The 22,477-nt window shown below is 37.9% G+C and overlaps 2 protein-coding genes across 3 annotated transcripts in view; one reads left to right on the top strand and one right to left on the bottom strand.

Moving 5' to 3' along the window:
* The first annotated feature begins 169 nt into the window (after nucleotides 1-169).
* On the top strand, nucleotides 170-18,220 carry unk (unk zinc finger). Of its 2 annotated transcripts, none has more exons than XM_053512334.1 (15): nucleotides 170-399; nucleotides 2,431-2,640; nucleotides 3,384-3,560; nucleotides 3,678-3,808; nucleotides 4,557-4,692; nucleotides 6,511-6,628; nucleotides 7,046-7,130; nucleotides 7,424-7,629; nucleotides 7,721-7,783; nucleotides 7,871-8,030; nucleotides 10,132-10,230; nucleotides 11,164-11,349; nucleotides 12,579-12,760; nucleotides 13,125-13,385; nucleotides 13,533-18,220. In XM_053512334.1, the coding sequence occupies exons 1-15, from the start codon at nucleotides 260-262 to the stop codon at nucleotides 13,692-13,694; spliced, it is 2,316 nt and encodes a 771-aa protein (XP_053368309.1). In that variant the 5' UTR covers nucleotides 170-259; the 3' UTR covers nucleotides 13,695-18,220. The 2 variants fall into 2 exon arrangements, with proteins under 2 accessions (XP_053368309.1, XP_053368308.1); XM_053512333.1 differs by having other exon boundaries at nucleotides 3,675-3,808.
* Nucleotides 18,221-18,372: 152 nt separating this feature from the next.
* unc13d (unc-13 homolog D (C. elegans)) overlaps nucleotides 18,373-22,477 on the bottom strand; it is a 32,840-nt gene continuing 28,735 nt past the window's right edge. Inside the window, exons 33-34 of the mRNA XM_053512332.1 lie at nucleotides 19,933-20,132; nucleotides 18,373-18,702 (exon numbers count right to left, since the gene is read on the bottom strand). Of these exons, the coding sequence (XP_053368307.1) occupies nucleotides 18,599-18,702; nucleotides 19,933-20,132 (304 nt within the window). The 3' untranslated portion in view covers nucleotides 18,373-18,598. The remainder of the gene's footprint in view (nucleotides 18,703-19,932; nucleotides 20,133-22,477) is intronic.

Raw genomic sequence — 22,477 nt, 5'->3', positions numbered from 1 at the left:
TGATATTGTATTGAGGCTTGAAGAAAGTACTTCAACAACAATAAATGTATTTCTGTAAAATAATACATGGTTAGTTGTCTAGTTGACTTGTCAACAAGGTCTGTGTTTACTTTGCAACGTCATCAACATGAACCCGGAAGTTCTGGGTTTTAAAAATTAACTCCGCGCATGCGCACATCAAAAAAGAAAGCAGATCCCGAGCTCTTGACAATTTTAGCTAAACAGTTTGATGGCGGGGATTTTTATAGTTTAGATAAAGATGTCCAAAGTTCCAGTACAGGTTAGTCCCTCCGCAAGCAACCACGGACCTTCATCGTCATCATCCTCTTCATCACCGCCGCCTTTGTCTTCTCCCGCCAACGCGCTGCACGCGCACACGGAGAAGCCGCAACACTACACGTACGTTACTTGCACGCGCATATGCACGCTAAAAATATAGCTACTTAGCATTGTAACCTGCAGCGTTGTTTGTTAAATTCCTTTAGTCCTTATTTAAAAAAAGGGCCTATAGAGACAGAATCCCAAATCACTTCACACTTCCTACACTAGTGTCGTATACTGGGTGAGGTAAAAGTGCCCTACATAGTGCCCCTTGTGCTCCATGATGAGCCGTTTGGAATAACACAGCTAGCAAGTTTTTCAAGTTAGCTAGCAAAACATTGAGCACTAATCAGTGGTATATGTGTTTCATTACTGTGATTTTTTTTCATTGCGTAATCATTATTAAATGGCTGCTAGGTTAAATATACATTAAGTAAAGCAGTTTTTGTGCATTTTATTGTGCATCTTGACTAACTTGACTGTAACCTTACCAACTAAGCTTTCTTTTTGAAAGGGTGATGGAAAGATGGAGTGCACTTAAAGTGAATCTTTACCTATATGCTTATAATAGTTAATAACATCATAATGTATAACAGCAATACGTTGCAAAATACATCCTTTAAAATGCCATTAACTACAAAATGGAGTAGTAATATTGCTGCTCTCTGGTGATGGAGAGACAGGTGGACAGAAGGATAGGGAGATACAGTACATAAATAGAGGACATGTAGGATAGAGGATAGATAGATAGATAATACTTTATTAATCCCAAAGGGAAATTGTATTGTTACAGCAGGCACTTCACAGATTATACAAGTAAGCAACAAGCAAAAATTCCAATTAAAAAAAGGTAAAATTAACAACAACAACAAAAATTTTTTGGTATCAAATAAAACAAATATACTGTTTCTATGTACACATGCATGATGATTGTATATACAGACGGTAACAAAACCATATATAATGCGCACCAGCAAGTTGAAATAGTAATAAAAGAAAAAAATTAATGATTGAAAGGACATGATCACATCAGTGCAATAAAGACCGAATGTATATGAGCCTACTTATTGTTATGTCAGAGAAGGAGATCCTGGAGTTATTGTAATGTCTAACTGCAGTCATCAGGAAAGATTTCCTGTAACGTTCTTTGTCACAACAGAGATAAAGCGTTTTCTTACTGAAAGTGCTCTGCTGTTTATCCAGTAGTTTGTGGAGGGGATGTGAAGTGTTCTTGCAGCTTTCTCTTCACTGCCAACCCCAAAATTAAGCAAGCCTTCCTGATGGGTAGATACTTTATTGATCCTGGAAAGGAAAGGAAGGAAAGTGTTGAAAAAAGCATTTATTCTATAAAGGATAGAAATGACTAAAAAAAAAGCATAAAAGCTACATTTTAACTCGGCTGCACGTGTCTGTCATCTGCTGTAATTATTTTTTCTAAACAAATGTAACAAATATTTCACTCACATGGCACAGGATATCTGGGTAGAATAGTTTAAAGGTTTCCACCTGTAGGATTATATGCATTGTTTTACCAACTCAAATGCTTTCAATGTCTTGAGTGTGTTGAGCAGTTGTAAGCTTTCGGGTGCGCGCAGCTTCTAATGCAGGCACGCGTGTGTTTCAAAACTAATTGGTGCACACAGTGTTTTGAGACTGGTGTAAGCATGTGTAATGAGTGGGTTTCGAGACTAATTTGCTTGCAGATTTGGGGGAAAAGGGCAGATAAGATGCTTTTTAATGCACACAACATTTTAATGTAACACTATAAAACACAAACAGAAAATGTGTTTTTGTTAACTCGTTTATCAGCAAGGCCAATCGCTTATGGCTGATCGAACTAAAAAACAGGCAGTTCAGTCACTGTCTGATTGACTGGTGCATCTCTATTATACATGTAATAAATAATAAAAAACAAAATCTTGAAGTCTGTGCGGTGATGCATGAACCAGCATACAAAAGAATCATTATTCATAACTGAATCGACACCCTCCCCCAATTTCTAGAAAACACGCACCTTAAACATTTCCGTGTTTATATAAAAAAAATATATATTATTCTATTAAATTGTTCATTGTATATATTTTTTGCATATTTATGTGCGTATCACAGATATCTGAAGGAGTTCAGGACGGAGCAGTGTCCTCTCTTCGTGCAGCACAAATGCACCCAGCATCGACCCTTCACCTGCTTCCACTGGCACTTCTTGAATCAGAGACGCAGAAGGCCCATCCGCAAACGGGACGGCTCGTTTAACTACAGCCCCGATGTTTACTGCGTTAAGTACGATGAGGGCACAGGCACCTGCCCCGACGGAGACGAGTAAGAAGAGGACGACCCTGCTGCCCTTCTTGCTGTCACTGATTTGTGCAAAATCTGAGCACAGGTTCCCAAAAAGCATGGCGGTGTTAAGCCTAACTGTCCATGTTACGTTACTCTTTGTGGTATGATGCTTTTGGGAAATTCACAGATGTGTTTTTATTATAGGAATTCTCCAGTGCTTTTTGGCCTAAACTGTCTTAACAGCATCTGTAGCCAGAGGAGGGCAAAGTATACAAATCCTTTACTTGAGTACATGTTAAGATACCCTAGGTAAAGTATTACTCAAGTAAAAGTAGAAGTCGTCAGTTCACAATTCTACTTAAGTAAAAGTAAAGTAAAATTTACTTCAGAATCAAATGGTGCAGAGTTTGCATCAGCTTACAGTAGCCTTTATATTATTGTAAGATTCTCTCCCTCGTCAACCACCCAGTGAACTTTTCTTCTCTGTTTATTTGGTTTGGTTTTCCGCTGTACGTATTTAAGTGAACAGAAACTGGAACTTTAGGTGAGGGATGTATAGGGTTGAGAGAATTTATTAGTGGTACAGTGATGAAAAAACAACTTGAGCACATGCATAAAAACACACACAAAGAACCGTTCTTCTAATTGTTATACTGTTATACCTCTAGTTCATCTTGTGTAATGTTTTACAGCCTAAGCACATATCTTATGCTCAGTGAGGCTCTCATATTAAAACAGCCTTTATCTCTATGTCTGACCATGTTTGCATTGTTGATGTACAGATGTCCTTTCCTGCACCGGACAGCTGGAGACACAGAGCGGCGCTACCACCTGCGCTATTATAAGACCGGCTCCTGTATTCATGAGACAGATACGAAAGGCCACTGCAGTAAAAACGGCCCCCACTGTGCCTTTGCTCACGGCTCTCACGATTTGCGGTGTCCCATCTATGATATCAGGTATAGCTCCACTTTCTTAGATGGAGCATTGATATTATGGATACTGAGATAATAATGATGATATTATTAATAATAATAATAGTAATAATAACAGTGATGTAAATGTTTGTCAAGCAGGGAGGTCCAGGTTCTGGAGGCTCAGCCCGGATCCAGTTTTATGGACAGCGGAGTCGGGGATGGACAGTCGGGATTGGTGGCCAGCGCTGCTCTTATAGAGAAGACGCTTAGTGAGGAGCCAAGATGGCAGGGTGAGGAACATCTGCTGATGTATGCAGCACTCCATTGTTGACTAGTCGGTTGTACGCTCCAGTTATAGAGCTTTCTTTTTCTGCTCTTTCAATTAACAGATAAACTTTTCAACTTTCCAAGCTGGCATTATTAATATGCTACTTAGCAACGTTTCAATATAAATCAAATTCAAGTGAAGTAACAACAATAAGAACGTGATGAAATATAAAAGGCGTTCAAGTCAAGCTGGGACTTATAATTGTGCAGAATAACAGAACATGGTTAAAACGCTCCTTATTTCTCTATATAATCCCCTGCTACACTAATGCACTTATCCCACCGTTTCACTAGTGCTTGGATACCATCAAGTTAGAAAGTTTTTTCAGTACACCAAAGCAATTATAAGACTGGTTTACATCAGAAACAATGGCATACCAGGAACCTCTTTAACGCCTTAAACATTTGGAAATGACTTGGAGCAAGATCAGGACTGTAAAGGGGATGTGGCAAAGTTCCTGCAATGTAGAACTGGTCTTGGTGAATGATTGTGTGTTCAGTTCCCACACACAGATGCGTCTCTTCCACCAGTTGGCGACTAGTTATCCTTGTTTAAAACTGTTTGCATAATTCAGTTGTTTTACTGCCTGTCTTATCACTTGCAATCTTCTGTTAATGTCAATCATTTTCACGCCTTCATTCACAAGAAATTTAACTTGAACTCCCTTCATAGAATAACTTTAGATTTTCTTTCCTACTTACGGTCCGCAGATAACACCTACGTGTTGACGCACTATAAGACCGAGCTCTGTAAGAAGCCTCCTCGTCTGTGTCGCCAAGGTTACGCCTGCCCTTACTATCACAACAGCAAAGACCGCAGGCGCTGCTCGCACAAGCACAAATACAGGTACTTACCAAAGGAGCATTACAGAATAAAAAATGTCTTGTCGATGATCTAGGCATAGGTAGATTTTACATTTCATACATTACACCATCTTTCTCACCTCACATAGAACCAGAAACTAAAGTAGATTCTAAATAACTACCTTTGCTCATTATATTGGGTGTAACATAATGGAGTTTTGAGGCTATTTCAATTTAACCACAGACAATTTACCAGTTTACAGATACTTTGTCTCTGTATGTTTATACTCATGCATTTATTTATTTATTTATTTGTTTGTTTGTTTATTTATTGCTTTAAAATAATAAACAAAAGTTAATGCATAGCTAGCTAGCTGGATTGGTTACTTGGTAACTAACGAGCGAAACGGCACACTTTATGCAGGTCTCCTGTAAATTATCTCAGGTTGACCAATGAGATTTTTTTTTTTAAATAAGCCTATATGATTAATGTGTGTGATATGTGATAAAAACATTTGTAATATTTTTAGAAATTTTCTTTTATCCAGACACTGTGGTTTTTAGACAAATTAGAAATGGTTAAAATATTAACTGTTTATTTATTATATATATATATATATATATATATATATATATATATAATAAAAAGATTAAAATATCCATTTTAATTTAAAAAAACAGCCTGCATTGGATTGGCATCCTGCCCATGGTGTATCCTGCCTAGACTTCCCACAAATCTGTATACAATAAGTGTTATAGACAATGAGTCAGGGTGAGAGTAATTTAAAGACCTTAATGTTATTTTAGTATATGTTTAAAAAAAAAAAAAATTTTTTTTTTACTTGTTTTTTTGCATTTTCATTTAAAAATAAATGAACTCAATGCACACTGACTCTTTTAGGACATACGCTTTGTTTTGTATTTCTATTTCATTTATATATATATATATATATTTTTTTTTTTTTGCATTAAGACAAACTCAAGACTTGGCATGTTTCAGGCAAAGCTTTTAAATTTTTATTTATTTATTTTTGTTATGCTTATTTGAATAGTATATAAACAATAAAATGCCGTAAAAAAAGTCTTACAATAACTTAAAAGCTACTGTAAGCTTATGCAAATTCAGTACCTTTTGATTCTTAGGTAAATTTTATGGTAAGTATTTTTGTACTTTTACAAAAAGTAAGTATTTAAAGGCGTATACACCAATTAGCCATAACATTACAATGTAAATCATTATGCCCAATATGGTATAGGTTTCCCTTGTGCCACCTGGGCATCTCTTAGCCGCAGGGCCTCTGGGAGTGTGCTGTGGTGTCTGGGCCCAGGTCATTAGTGGCGGATCCTTTTGGTGATGCGAGGTGGGGCCCCTATGGTTCAGACTTGTCTGTCCCGCAGATTCCATGGATGTTCAGTCAGATTGAGATCTAAAGCATTGACCTTTTTGAGCAGTTTGTGCTACATTGGCTTTACTGTGGTAATCAAACCAGACAGGCTGGCTTTTGGTCCTTGCAGGCATGGATGAGCCTTGTGTGCTCATGTGCTTGTCACCAGTTTACTGATATGTAATTGATAATCAGCATTAATTAATTTACATGGCGATGGTGTTAATATCATGTCTGATCAGTGTACATGATTTCAACCATCTCGTACCATTACTCTAAGAATATTCTGAGGATGATGTTTCTCATCAGCATGACTTTTGTATGTTTAAAAGTTTATAAGCGCACAGACTGCAACAGTTATTGTGAGTTTTACTTTCAGTACCTATCGTTCTTAAGCAACAGCAAATAGTCTGAAATGGAAATTGGAAATGCTGCTCATGTTTTCAAGGACCGCTGATGTAATATATCTTTTTCAGGGCCTTGCCGTGCCCATCGGTGAAGCACAGTGATGAGTGGGGTGACCCGAGTAAGTGTGAGAGCGGCGAGAGCTGCCAGTACTGTCACACACGTACGGAGCAGCAGTTCCACCCCGAGGTACTGTACACCAGTTATAAATCAACATTGTTAACATGAAAACGGATTAAATAACAGCTTCCACCTCACCACCAACCATATTATCATGCTGTAGTATACAAATACAATACAAATACAGTTTGTTTAAACAACTTGGTTGTTAGACGTTATCATATAACCAAATGAACCAACATTTACATTTATTTTTTTATCTTTATATATCAGAGACAGCTGCACATGCAATTTCTCTTTTTTTGCTGTCTAAAATTAAATGTCAAAGGATATTGCTGAGTGCATAAGAACTAAATTTAACACATAATTCAAAATACAGTCAAATACAAATTTAACAGAATAAGCTAAAACTGCAGTGACTAAAACTGATAAATCTGTTCATATAATTTTTTTCGACTCTGTAACAAGCTCTGGTTCTTTGTGTAGATCTACAAATCCAGCAAATGCAATGATATGCAGCAGAGTGGCAGCTGCCCCAGAGGGCCTTTCTGTGCATTCGCCCACATCGAGAGTAAGAACTGGGTCATGTGTGCTCTGTGTGTAACATCACTACACGGTGGTCAGACTATAGAGAACCAGAAGCTACAACTCTGCACACCAACCAACACAAAATAAATACACACACATACAAATAGCAAAAAAAACAAAGATCAGATTAGGTTTACCTCATACCTCATTCATACCTGTGATATGAACATTGGAGCATAAACGCTTGATAGAATTTATGAAACTGAGGTCTGTGAATAAAAGTCTGTTATGCATATGAATGTGTATGTGTATGTTTTTTCTTTTTTTTCCCTCCAGAAGCGAGTGTCAGCGAGGATCAGCTTTTCCCAGAGTGCAGCTCTTCTCCCTCCTCAGCCCTTGCTTCAGCAATCGCAGACAGCACAGAGCAAAGCCTTCTGGGAAGGATATTATTTGAGGAGACCTCCATTTTAGATCCCCTCAATTCCATCTGGACAGTAGAAGGGGGTTATGGGAAAGCGCCAGGCTTTGAGCGGGAGGATCAGGTTTGGAGAAACGTTCAGGAATTTTCCAGCTTGTATTTAACCTAAATTTTTTGTTATTTATTTTTCCTTTTTTTTTTCTTTTTTTTTAAAGGCAAAACAGAAGACATATGCAATGGAGCATCGCAGTAAAGAAAGTGGTTTACATAGCAAGCCGGTACTGTTATGTGTTATATAATATTATTTAGTCATATGATGTATTTGGTTAAATGGTGACGTTATTGATGATGGTCTGCTGTTGTAGGAGCTGTCCGTGTTCTTGCCGGTGGGCAGCCCCCTCAGTCTGTCCTCCAGTGTGCCCTCCAGCCTGGCAGCGACTCCTCCCAGCCCCGCACCTTCATCTAGCATGAACGCCAACGCACTGCCTTTCTACCCCACCAGTGACACCGTGGAGTCTGTAGTAGGTCAGTACACGTCACAGCTGCTAATTTATTAGGAGAGCAGTGACAAAAGTCAGGTTAGCAGCTGCCTAAATGCAAAATAAGAAAACAATGTGTAATTGTAAATGGCATTAAACAAGGAGGTGTGTTAGAGAGAATATTAATAATATTAATATTCTCTCATCTGTTTTCTGATTTCATGCTTCTCAGAGTTCCTTACCGCTCATGTTTTAAATCAGCTGTTAATAAGGTTACTAAGAAATAAATAAGTCAATACATCATCCTGCTTTAGTGTAAAGTTTCAGCAGCTGTTCACACAAGCTCTTCTCAGTAATTACTCAGGAAACCGCTCTGCCATCTTCCTGGTATTCAAATATAACTTCTTGCCAGTAAACTTAAGGGAGGGGGATTGTAGGAAAAAAAAAACAGGGTGGAGTTGTGCATGCTGTTACCAACCTGAAGAACCTGAGAAATCTTTAAAAACAGCACATTGTATAATTTATTTATTTTTTTTAGCAAATGTAGAATTTTTGCAATTTAGTTGAATTATTGCAACTATCAAGTCGATGGACATTTTAATCCACTGACAGTTATATATTTTTCTTTGAACCATTTACCACTACGATTAATGTTGCAAAGCACGAGTCTAAATTCTGTTATCGTGTATACAAAACAGATCATCTTTTGAAATTAAAAAGCCGTCAGAAAACACAAATTCCTGTCCACACCAAAACAATGACACTGGAGACCCCGCTACATTTTCTAAATTCTAAATCATAGACTGTATACGAAAGAGCTGGACAAACCCTCTGTAAAATCACTTGTAGTTTTTCTAAAGAATGGTTTTGAAGCTCATACTGTGTGCGCTTTGGTCATCCCCATCTTGGCAGAGCCTGACTCCTCCTATATCTTGGTTAATCCACAAATTAACCAGGATTTAGGAGGAATGCTTCATGCTATCTAAAATGCTAATGTGGCTAATGGTATATTCTGTATAATAGGTATGGGAATCACCAGTCACCTCCCAATAAAATAGCGATTCTATGAGTATCAAGATTTTAGAAATATCCTGATTCGATGATACATTTTCCAGTGATTTTGTTACAATTTTAGACCTTTTAAAAAAGTTTAATGATTAACTAAATGTAGCGCTTAGTTTTTTAACTTACAACCCAATAGGAACATTTAAACAATGCAAACTAACTTTAAATACAAAATTTAACTTCCAAATTAAGCAGGAAAGCTACATTTATAGATAATAGTTTAGAGCATCACCTGTGGGATTATAAAGGAATCAGGACATTTGCCTTCTGAAATGCCGCCAAACTCTCAAAATTCAACTTGAAAGTAAGCGTGTGGGTTGAGTGGCTGCGATCATGTGGGCGTGTGTGGCTTCTAACGCAGGCACGCGGGGCTTTTAACGCACACGTTTTTGACTAATTGACATTTTTGTGGCATTTCGAGATTCATGTAAGCGTGTGTAATGAGTGTGTTTGAAACTAATTAGTTCAGTTTAGAGAAAAAGGCAGATCAGTGGCTTTTAACGCACGTAATTTTTGATAATGTGATGGCATAAAAATGCATTTCCGTTGCACGACTCGGAAGCTTCTGCGATCTGTTTAGAATCAGTTATATCTGATCACCAGTCACGGCCAATCAGACTGAAAACCAGACAGTTCTTTTCAGTGACTGTTTCATCTCTGTTATAAATGTAAAAATTATAATCTAATAAAACGTCAGTGGAGTCAGTGTGGCGATATGTAAACTCATAACTGAATCCCCATCTTTAATGTTTATACCATTACTTTGCGTTTGATTAATGAATCATCCATACCCTACACAGCATCCCGCATCAGTTTCTACATTTCTCGTAATAAGTTAAACTAGACCATTCTAAATCATAATGCATCAATGTAATATAATATCAGCAATGTTCTTAATAAGCTTAGATTTTTATAGCTCACTAACACTTCACCTGTTACAAAACGTGCATTAATATGCATTAAGCTGCTGTAGGACTTTAATGAATACCTTCAATCAGATTTGAGAGTTGGACTGTAAATAAGGCTTTAAGTTTATGTCTGTTTGTTTTTGTGTGTTTGTTTAAATACGTCTCCTTAATCAGAGTCTGCACTGGATGATCTAGACCTGAATGCGTTTGGAGTGTCAGCTCTGGAGAAAAGTCTGGAGAGCAGCTCCATGCCCAGCGTGGGACTTATGCTAGGTTCGCATTAACTCATTTCCAGTAAAATGGTAATGTGGACACGGTTGTCACGGTAACATGACCACCTCATATACTGTGCAGTACTGTGCAAAAGACTTAGGCACCATATTATATACTGTACCAATTTTGTTATATATGTTTATCATGTCTGCATAATTATGTACAAAATCATTCAGTATTTCCATATATAACATAAAAATAAAAAATAACATTACAGGAGAATATATGCATATTACATATACTCAGCAAAAAAAGAAACATCCCTTTTTCAGGACTGTGTATTTCAACAATAATGTTGTAAAAATCCAAATAACTTTACAGACCTTCATTGTAAAGGGTTTAAACAATGTTTTCCATGCATGTTCAATTAACCATAATCAATTAATTAACATGGACCTGTGGAATGGTCGTTAAGACCTCAACAGCTTACAGAAAGTAGGCATTTAAGGTCACAGTTCTAAAAAGGGAGGACACTAAAGAGACTTGTCTACCGACTGTGAAAAACACCCAAAGAAAGATGCCCAGGGTCCCTGCTCATCTGCGTGAACGTGCATTAGGCATGCTGCAGGGAGGCATGAGGACTGCTGATGTGGCTAGGGCAATAAATCGCCATGTCCCCACTGTGAGACGGCTAAGACGGCACTACAGGGACACATTGTGACACATTGTGAAACATTTTTAGTTTATGTCTTATGGTGTTGACCCTTTTAGTGTTCATACAAATATTTACACATTAAGTTTACTGAAAGTAAAAACAGTTGAAAGTCAGGGGATGTTTCTTTTTTTGCTGAGTATATTATATGTTGTAATATACATTACAACATATTAACCAGATCTTGCTGTCTTTGCTCCATTATTAGAATATTTATATTCTTTAGAACAGAGTAAGATGTTCATTTGTTATTTGAAATTTTTCCAAACTGGTGTAAACAGGTGGAAGTCAGCTTCAGAGTTCGGCTCCTGTTAACATCCCTGGATCCCTCAGCAGCCCCTCCCCCTTCAGATCCGCCTCTCCTTCTCCTCCAATCAGAGCTCACGCTTCACCATTTTTGTCTGCCCAGCTACCACCACCCACCCAATCAGAGAGCAGCTTTTTGGGACCATCTCATAGTTCTTTAGGTTTGTATACGTCTTAAAATTTTATCACAGTGCTGTTCAGTTTTTGCATCTGATTGGTTAGAAGGGGTTGATGAATTTTCGATAAGAGCAGCTGAGAGAGGAGTTAACCTTATATTAAGACTCTAATATGTAATTTCTGTATTAAGAGCTCGTTTAAGGACGTGCGTCATGTGTACTCTCATAATCTAAGGCTTGTAATAAAGACGTAAAATGTAACAAAGGAAAACACGTGGTCACAATGTTATAGTAAACATCATACATGCGCACGGATGTTGACTATACGAGTGTCGCACGCGCATTAAGACCAAGCAAAGGAGACAATTATCCACAATCCCGCAGCACTTTTCGAGAATTTTGTATAAATACCGAATCCGATTTCTTACACCATCACTTTGTGATAAACAAGCGCCGCACATGCCACGGTATTCATACCAACCCGCCTGACGCCATGGCAACATAGTAAGCGTGTGATAAAAGTGTAGTGCGATCTGATCAGACAAAGAAATTACTTGATCCCATTGGACCCGGTGAACACATGATCTTGTGCGTAATAGGAAATTAGTGACAGCGTGATGGATGCGTTGATAACCTGACGCCGACGTGGCTAGGATGTATTATGAACTTTATAAATGCGCTTTTTTTTTTTTCTTCTTTGGCCCTGCATACTTTGATATTTTTAGAAACATGGTCTTCGTCAGTGTCACGGGGCGAAAAGGGGATTTTATTTAAGAATTATGGAACGTGTCTCCAAGGCTAGCACTTTGTTAGTCACATTTTCTGCAACAGGAATTTGTTCGGTATACAAAGGACTTAGGGTTTCTGTGGAAAAGCTTATTCATGTCAAGAAATGTAAAAAAGAGAGAGAGAAGCTGTTGAGGAAATGACTGTTTATATAGTATGTGATAACAGATACTCTGTTTCACAACATCATAGTTGCGTAAGTGTCACGAGGACTGGATTAAACTGTAAAATATGTCGCTCATTTATATATAGATTTATAGATTTGACGATGTTGGTAAATTGCTGTGACGTAAGAAGAATAAAACACTTATTGACATGCTGATTATATTCTGCAAGAGTGATGTACGTATATTACACCAACCTTGTATTGGTTAATTTCACTATAACAGCATGTCCCGATGAGTTTTATTTATTACGTATGTACATAATCACGTTATGTTGTTAGTATGAAATGTGTAACCTGTGACTTCTCCATATGTATTGTGTAGGTCTAAATGGAATGAGCAGTAGTATCTGGGAGCATTTTCCCCTAGGCTGTTCTCCCGGGACCCCCCCAGCCCTGCTCTCCACTGGAACCATGTTCTCCGAGGCCTCCCGTCTCAAACAGGAAGTGGAGGAGGCTCACAGGGTGCTAAAGCACTGGGACCACAGCTGGAGGCAGATGTCTCAGGTGGGTGTTTGTCACGTGTTCGTTTATTCAGTGTCTGCAACATTTTACCACTTTAAATGCAAACTAATCATCTCTGCACCAGTATGGTGTAATGATTTAGTCACTTAGCAGATAATGGGTTTCCTCTTAAGCTTGGTTCCTCTCCAGGTTTGTTCCTCATAACGCCTGGAGTATTTCGGTATTTCTTCACCACTGTTGCAAACAGCTGTTGCACCATATCAGCCTGATTAACTCAGCATGGTTAAAATAAAAAAAGGCATCGATTATAAGTCAAAATTATGGCAGTTGAAATGATCTTTTTTTAAAACTGGAAATTAGATTTTTTTTTTTTTTAAGTAACACAGGTGTGTGTTATTACGTGCAGTCGTGGGCGGTGCTAAAGGCTGATGCCGAAGAGGCTCGGATGCTGGCGGGCCGTTTGGGTTTGGAGGCAGAGAGAGCGCGTCAGGCTGAAGAGGAGGCACAGGAGCAGGTTGCGCTCCTGGAGGAGGCGCTGGAGAGCTTACGTAGTTCTGATAACCCTCGACTGCAGCTTCACCAGCTCCAGCTGTTACACAAACTCCCTCTCAGCTCCATCTGCAGTCTGCAAAGCCAGATCTGCACCTGCTTACGGACTGTGGAACAGGTATATCATATACACAAACACACACATGCACGTTCCCACTGTGTAATACAAGGCTGTCTTTCGACATCCACTTAAGACAGTATTATAACACAACGTCAGTCGGTCCTGCTGAAATACTTTCTTTTTGTGCCCTCTCTTTTTCTTCAGGCCGTGTACAGGAAGCAGAGGTTATGTTGTGTGTCGTGTGAGGAGTTGGGCTCGGTGACGTTGCCGTGTCAGCATGGTGTGTGTTGCGAACGTTGTGCTGCCTCGGCCGAATGCCCCATGTGCTCCGAGCATCAGCAGAATCTGAATATACCCCAGTCCTAATCAACAGCCATATAACCTTGAATCATTCCTTACGCTTAGCACTGAATGTTGCTTCGAGCTCGATCATCCTCCTCCTCCTCCTCCTGGAGATTGAGTTAATTCGCATTACAAAGCCAACACTCCTTTAGCCAGGTGCATCAAGCTTGATCGTAGTCAGGAGGGAACGTAAATTGGCACTGCAAGAACAAATGCACCAAGCAGCTTAGTTACAGTGTAAAATAAATAAATGTTTAGATGAAGTTTACTCCTTGTAGCTATTGTTTGATGATAAATTCATATTAAATTGGTTAAGGAACCCAGTCTCTAAACCCTCACACGAGACTCCAAATATCTGTTTGGTTTGTTTTATTTACATAAAAATCTATCTAAATTGACCTTACAGTAAACAGACTTTAATATGCATAATGTTATTATTATATTCTTTTTATGATATGGTTGTATTTTTTTTTGAACAGCAGCTCTGACATTATTATTCAATTTAAAAGCACAGTTTTAAGGACTTGTATGGCTTCACTGTGTATTAACTGACAATTATCTTTTGTTTGTTTTGCTTTAAGATCAGATGCGGTTGAGGTTTTGGGTTTTTGATCACAAAGTTCTTGAGCCCCATCATCACCAGGTCGCCACAGTTGGTCCTTGGTCCCAGTTAGAAAAATAGAAGGGTTATGACAGGAAAGCAATCTGGCTTTAAAAAAAAAAAACTTTTGCGCCAGATCTTGGAGAATAAATGAGAGGCAGTTAGGAAATCACAGTTTATTTGAATTAAAGATATATTTAAGACGCAAACTAAATGTAAGCTTGACTGGTGCATCTGGCTGTTTCTTTTTTTTAGTCATGCGTTTTTACATAGACCGTATAATTATGTCGATTTGAGGCTGATGGCTTTGTAAGCTGGATCTCCAGGAGAAGGTTTGAAATGGTCGAGTGAAACTTTTTACCTCAGCTATTAGTTCTCAAACACAGACGCTCCCTTATTTTAAGAAACAAATGCAGGCAAAACCGGACAATATTTGTTTAAAATGCACTGTCAGATCCACAAAAGTGACCCGACTGCACTGAGCTTTTATCTCACTCTTATCTGATTTCTATGCTTCAAACCTCTCGTCTTGTTCCAAATAATTTTCTTTTATTAATTGAGCTAATGATTAATGATATACATATTTGTTATGACGTGTCTTGCTTTTATGGCAACGGACACGCTCCTAAGAGGCACGCCATTTAAACCACACACCCTTAAAAAAAAATTTGCGCTAGAGTACTCTTTTGTACCTTAATTGTGTACTTTTCTACTTTCATATAGTGTATATTTAAAACGAATATCATTTATATATGATGTTAAAAAAGTGGGGGGAAAATGCTGTAAAGGTTTAAAGATTAAAACGACATATTCGAGCTGTAGTAGTTTGTAATGCAGACAACTATCAACTTCATAACTCTCGAATCCTTTTTGAAAATCTCCTTTGTCAAAGTTGGTCTCTTGCTGTCCTACGGAATTTTTATGGAGACGACCCCTTTGACAAGAGCAATGTGCACAGATGGATGAAGTAGATTAAAAAAGGGGGAAACCAGCATTTAAGACAATCCACGCAGTGTGAGACCATCAACTGCAGCAGAGGAGAAGATGAACTGAAGAGGATTCGAGAGTCGTACAAAGGAAGAGTTACTCTACCAACATGTGCAATTCGAATGACACATCCCAGTTAATAAGTTGCACATACTTTTGCATTACTTTCAATACAGCTTTCAAACTTAAAACAAGTGCAACAAGGAAGGTACAAAAGGAAATGTACTTTTTTTTTGGTACCCTTTCACTGAGATACGATGTCAAATAGTCTCATACAGTAGCTCTCCATTTGTTTACGATTTACATCAAGCTTAGTGTTTTGGGTGCTGACATTTAATATTGTCTGAATTCTCAGTATTATTTGGATATTGCACAATAATATTGTCTGTAGTGCTCCATTAATCAGTTTATATTCAAATGTATCAGACAAAATGGAGACCAAAGCAGCTGACTTTACATATCAGTATAAATAACATATAATTAAAAGGTAATAGAAATGTTTACTGGCATATAAATCCAAAAAATACTTCAGATTTTTATATATATTAAAAAACAAACACTTTATTTAGACAGGTTTTTTGTAGTAAAGAGTAAACAATCGATTTAAGATCCAGCACAAGAACAATGTGTAGTTTGAGTTCTTTTCAATTACAAGTTCTTCCATATTCAGTTTATTTCTCTGCTTTAAGTTTATCATCAGATGAACACCGTGGGCTCAGACTCCACAGCACAGTTTAGCATTGCGGCTCATACTGTATAACACACCCGGTGTAACCTAGAACCAAGCAGGAAAATAGTGTGTGTTAGATCTGATCACAGATCTGCTTCTCTTCGCCTCCTCTTAATTAGTCACATATGGGTCTTGGCTAGTTTTTTTTTTTCGTTTCCAGATGTAAATGAGTAGTAGGATTTTTTTTTTTTTTTTTTTTTTACTGAATTTCGATATTGTCATTAAAAGTTGTGGAATGATGGAAACAAAACTATCAGCCATATGCATGTCTCATCAGCTCTGTCTTATTTTAACTTGTATCTCCAGTCCATCTATCTGCTTTTCTTTTACAACTAGATGTCTGTGTAAAAACAAAATTTGCCAGACGGACCAGGATGTGTCAGAGTAACCAATCGGACTATGTGATGGAGCTTGCGATTAACAATACAATATGAGAGTGTGATACTGGGTGAATGTTTAGCATGCACAGATACTGAGTACTGATATGAAACCAATATTTCTATTTGATTTTTTTAAGTATAGATTCAGATTGTGTTGGGCGGGGTTTGGATTACTATTCAGAGGCCACTGTTTTTTGTTTAGCCGAAAAAGTATTTACTGTTAAATTCTTGTAGATAATAATGGGAAAATATACAGAACATTTTAACTCCATTTTAAACTAAAGCAACTATGCAGTACTCATTTATACAGGTCAATATTACAGTACATAAAAAATATGAGGGGTGCTCAAGACTGGTGAGTAAAACCGGTTAACGTTTACAAAACACTTAAAACACAGTACGGTGATGAGACTCCTAGCCGAGGTGGTTTGGAGCCCACTGCACTCGTTCCCTTGAACATTTAGCGAGAGGAACGCCTGATCATTAAAAATCAACAGATAACTTGTCGCCAGCTTGCAGAAGAAACACGTGTCTGTGGAAATTGTACACATGATTTTGGGGTTTTTACTCCCATAAAGGTGTTCTGGTATTCTGCACAACCTGGTTTGACTTGGATGCCCCTCGTATTAGTTAGTTTTATATATTGACTGTCATTTGTGAACAATTACAATAATGAACAATAATGGTGGAAATTAAAAGATTATATTATATTAAAATATAGCACACATAATATGACCAATTTCTTTAAAAGCAAAATATTTCTATTATACCTTAATATTGGTCTGAATAAATAATTTATGAAATAGTATGTGTGCAGGTGCAGTGCCGGTGCTCAGAAGTTAATAATTTTCCATTATCAGTATATTTTAAAGGTTTTTTATTTCTATTTTAGATTTTATCATTCTTAAGTGCTGTGGTATAAATATCTTTGATAAAAAGGATTAATTTAATATTCCCTGTTTAAAGCTAAAGGACATTTGATTATTGGATATGCAGCCATAGTATTGGAATCATATCAGTATCAGGAGTAATTAGTGCATCTCTGTCTAGGATTATTTTCTGATTTTATGGATAATTTGTCTATACAGATGTGGGATTTCATTTGATAATGCTTTACACGTACATGAAGCAGTATCGCATCATTGAAGCTATCTGAAGTTTTCTAGCTTTTGACTTGTTTTGGTATTTTGTGTGGGCACGTGTCTAATAGTGAAGTTTGATTTTTTTCCGTCCTTTGTGTGTACTGACTTTGTGATTTCAGTATGGAAACACAGTGCACAGCCATCATGGATAAACTGCTATCGTGTCAGGATGAGCGTAGTGATGATTAAGACCAGGTCTTGATACACATTCCTTGGTAAAGGGCTGTAACACAGTGTTTTCTGGTCAATAAAGCTTCATTCAGCTCATCAGGAGATCAGCAGCTGGTGACATGAATTAAGGCCAGGGTTGTGTTCGAAGGTCACTTACACTCGACTCATTTTTAAGCTTTTCAGATCAGAGCTTCACTGTGAGGTCTGTACTTGTCTGCTCAGAACCATTCAGTATTTCATTCTGATTTTCTACAAAAACAATAAATAAACGTATATTTTTTGACGAAAAAGTCTCAGTCGTTTGCATATTTAGAACAGGTACGCTTTAATTTAAAATAAAAAGAAACATCAATCTATACAAAAATAAAACCATAATGTCAAATAAAGTCCATAATGTCACAGTTCCATTAATATTCAGATGATTTAATTAAAATATTATTTAAATGGTTCCAAGTCATAGTCCTGGAGTAACAATGTTCATGCCTTCCATGTTTCTTTAATCAGTCATTAAAAAAACAAAACAACAAAAAAAAAAAAAACAGTAGTTAACATGTGTGGGAGTTGGGAATCCTATGGAGGGATTATTTTTATTTTTTAATCCACCACAGTTAAACCATACATGAGCTTGTGACAAATGAGAATTTCATCACATTTCCTGTACTGAAACAAAAACAAGACTATTTATTACTAAAGCCATATTCAGTGAAATTCATTTTACACTTAAAATCTACAAGGCAGCGGAATTCCGCGTTCCTAACTTAAACCAGTGTTTCAAAAATAATTCACTTACAACATGTTTAATAATATAAACATCTAAAACATCATGACATAAGCATATCCAGATAAATACACAACAACCGTATCTGTAAAGGTAAATTATCATTTCCGGAACCTTTCTTTCCTTTTTGTTCAGTGTGTCAGGCTTCTTGTGATTTGCGCTCTCTCTGTCTGCGCAGTTTGACGAAGGCCTGAGCTTCACGTTCGTTCTTCCTGCCTTCGAGCATCTTCAGGCTCGGGTCACCTGTAAACACCCAGAGGAGCTGTGAGGGCTTGGTAACATTTTACTGTAAAAACGCTTTACATGTTGTCAAACAAATAAGGTTCTCTGTTTTTTCTGTTCTTGTTTTTTTTCAACGGTTAAGGGTTCTAGATCGCTACGTAACTTATTTAAGAATCCTTTTTAGCTTTTTTTTTAAATGTATAAAAGATTAAACAGCAGTCTTTTGATAAATCACATAAATGCAGCATGATGATTAACAAATAGTATATGAAAAATACTACAAATTATGTTCAAGTACAGTATAATATAATTAGATATTATATAATTAAGTAAATTATTTAAATATTATTAAAATAGTTACAAAGTGAGTTATTAAAAGCACAGACAATGCAACAAGAGTTCTTTGCAAAGATGATAATTTTCTAAAAGGTTTTTTTTAAACATTCGCTGTCAGTCAAACACTTTGAAAGCACTTTTTCCTCCAAGAAACCAAAAACTGAATGAATGATAATAAACCTATCTGTAAATCCGTATGGTTCTTCTTTTGGTTTGTCCCTTCATGGGAAATTCCAAATACAGTGGAACATTGGATTGTGGGTAATTTTAGTTTGCGAGTGTTTCGCAAGACGATCAAAAATTGTAAATAGATTTTAACTTATTAAACGAGCGTGGTCTTGACATACGAGTAGTCCTCATGCGCTTTGTCTGCTGAGCGTCACGTGATCACAACTGATCAACAATGGTTATTCTTTCGCGTGCTGCTGGGTAATCGTCTCCCATGCTCTGTCTCAGTGCGCGTGCGCCACTGATATAGTCAACATCCGCATACGTGTGTTCTGTTTACTATAACATTGTGACCACGTGTGCGTGCGCATAAAGCAATAGCAAGTGTCGTTAGAGAATTTCCTTGCTAAAGAACTTTCCTGACAAAGCAGTGTTTCCATAAGTGTGTGTATGTAAGTGAAAGTCGTCCTACACAGTAGCCCCTTCCCTCCCTCCTCCTCTCCTCCCTCGTCTTACTTCTGCTTCACACACATGCACGTGTGCACATTCACATTTACATTTAGGAGATGAGCAACTTACATTTTTATCTCATTACAAGGGGGCCTCGCTCTAGGGCCCAAAAGGGGCAACTTGGAGGTCTTGGAACCATAGTCCAATGCCTTAACCACTATAGAGATAATTCCGATGGCCCAGCCACCAGCACACGCCTATGTGTATGAAGCTATTTGGAGAAAATGAAACACGTACTGTTTGGTTTGGGATGCAGCAGAGGGAGGCGTATCTGAGCAGGGGTGGGGTCAGAGCCTCCTCCTCCCGCGACTCCAGGCACCGCCTTCAGAGAGAGAAACGCCTCTCCTTCAAAGTCGTCACTGCGCAGGGCGTCGTAATCCAGCACCGTCACCAACAGGCACGCTCCGGGCGACTGACACTGCTCTAAAGATACAGCACTGCGCCCCCCACAGCACAGGAGAATGATTAACACCACAAGCACTTAACCAACCAACACACACACACACAGTCTACAGTAGACATTATAAAAATTTACTAAAGAAAATTGCCTTTCTTAATAAAAAAAAAAAAACCTTTGTGTATGGATGTACACCCATGTGTATGGATTGAGGTTAATTTAGATTTAATATTAAATATATAAGATGTATTATTTAGTATATACAGTAGATATATACTACCGCTCAAAAGTTTGGGATCACTTGCAAAAAAAAAAAAAAAAAACACTTTTTTTTTAAAGCGATTGACAACCATTTTTATCCAGCACGGCCAGCACAGTCTGCGGATCTGAACCCTATCGAGCTGTTGTGGGAGCAAGGAGGACGAATCAAGCCAATCCATCTTGTGGGAGATCCTTCAGGAAACATGGGGTGAAATCTCATCAGATTGACAGCTAGAGTGCCTATGGTCTGTCTTTAGTAGGTTGGAAGGTGTTTTTTTTTTTAGTTTGAAGAACACATTCATCAGTTCCATCAAAATCATTATTTCTAATCTGACAATGTCAGCATGTTTCTGTGTCTGTTTTATGTGCCTGTTTCACACACACACACACACACACACACACACACACACACACACACTCACCTGCACCTGTCACTTGTGCAGCATTGGACTGATCAGTATCTCAGCCCAGCAATAAAGAACTGAATACATACAGTGGGGGAAATAAGAATTATATAATTTCTTCTGAAATCTGTAGGGGATCAAATACTTATCATAGGTTTATGGTAAAGGATTGAGACAGAATATCACATAGAAAAGCACATGATACAAATGTTATAAATTAAGTTGCATGTCAATGAGGGAAATAAGCATATGATCCCCTACCAACCAACAATAATTCTGCCTCTCACAGACTGGTTATGTGCTCTTGTGGTACACATATTAATTTAAGAAGGTGCTCCTAACAACAATGTGGTACTGTATGTATATAAAAGCCACCTGTCCACAAAATCTCTATCTTCCATTTAAACCTCACCACCATCGGCAAGACCAAAGAGCTGTTAAAGCAAGAACAGCTCTTTGGTCTTGCTCTCAGGAACGAGATTTTAGACCTGCACAAGGCTGGAATGGGCTACAAAACCATCAACTAGAAGCTTGGTGAGAAGGAGACAACTGCTGGAGCGATTATTTATTAATGGAAGAACTTCAAAGTAACCATTAATGGCCCTATATGCATGATTTCACCTCATGGACTATGAATAATCATGAGAAAAATGAGGGACAAGCCCAGGACTAGACGTGAGGAGCTTGTGAATGATCTCAAGGCAGTTGGGAGCACAGTCACCAAACAAACCATTGGTAACACAACACACCTGCATGGATTGAAATCCTTCAGTGCAGCAAGGCTTCCCCTCCTCAAGAAGACACATGTACAGACCCGTCTGAGGTTTGCCAATGAACAGAGAAAGATTGGGATAAACTGCTGTGGACAGATGAGACCAAAATTGAGCTCTTTGTCATCAACTTGACTTGCTGTTTTCGGAGGAAGAACAATGCTGACTATGTCACTAAGAACACCACAGTCCCTACAGTCAAGCACAGAGGTGGAAACATTACGCTTTGGGGCTGTTTCTCTGCTAAAGGTACAGATTGACTTTGCTGCACTGAGGGACCAATGGATGAGGCCATGTGTTGTAAAATTTTGGATAAGAACCTCCTGAAGATGGGTTGTGGATGGGTCTTCCAGCATGAAAATGACCCCAAACATACTGCCAGTGGCTCAAGAATGAGCACATTAAGGTCATGGAGTGGTCTAGCAGGTCTCCAGACCTTAATCCAATAGAATATTCACAGAGAGAGCTGTAACTTCGAGTTGCCAAGCAACAGGCAAGAAACCTTAAACATTTAGAGAAGATCTGTAAAGAATAGTGAATCATATGCATCCCAAGATGTGTGCAAATCTGGTAAACAACTACAAGAGACGTCTTCCCACTGTGCTTTCCAGCAGGGGTTTCTCTACCAAGTACCAAGTCATGTTTTGCTTGGGGATCAAATACTTATTTCCCTCATTGAAATGCAACTTAATTCATAACATTTGTATCATGTGCTTTTTCTGGATTTTTGGTTGATATTCTGTCTCTTAAACTTAGAAAATCTGTAGGAGATCAAATACTTATTTTCTCCACTGTATGTCACTTTTAACAAACTAAAAGCTCATTTACACTACACTTATTTCCACTGTGCACCATACCGGCCTTCTGTAATGTGTTATCTGTTGCCCCTTTTTGCAGGACAGATAAAGTTATTTGTCTTAACCACTGTGATAATCTTAGTTTGTGTTATT

This window comes from Clarias gariepinus, chromosome 14 (assembly GCF_024256425.1).
Source record: "Clarias gariepinus isolate MV-2021 ecotype Netherlands chromosome 14, CGAR_prim_01v2, whole genome shotgun sequence".
Classification (NCBI taxonomy): domain Eukaryota; kingdom Metazoa; phylum Chordata; class Actinopteri; order Siluriformes; family Clariidae; genus Clarias; species Clarias gariepinus.
This window is presented reverse-complemented; position numbering and strand designations above follow the sequence as displayed.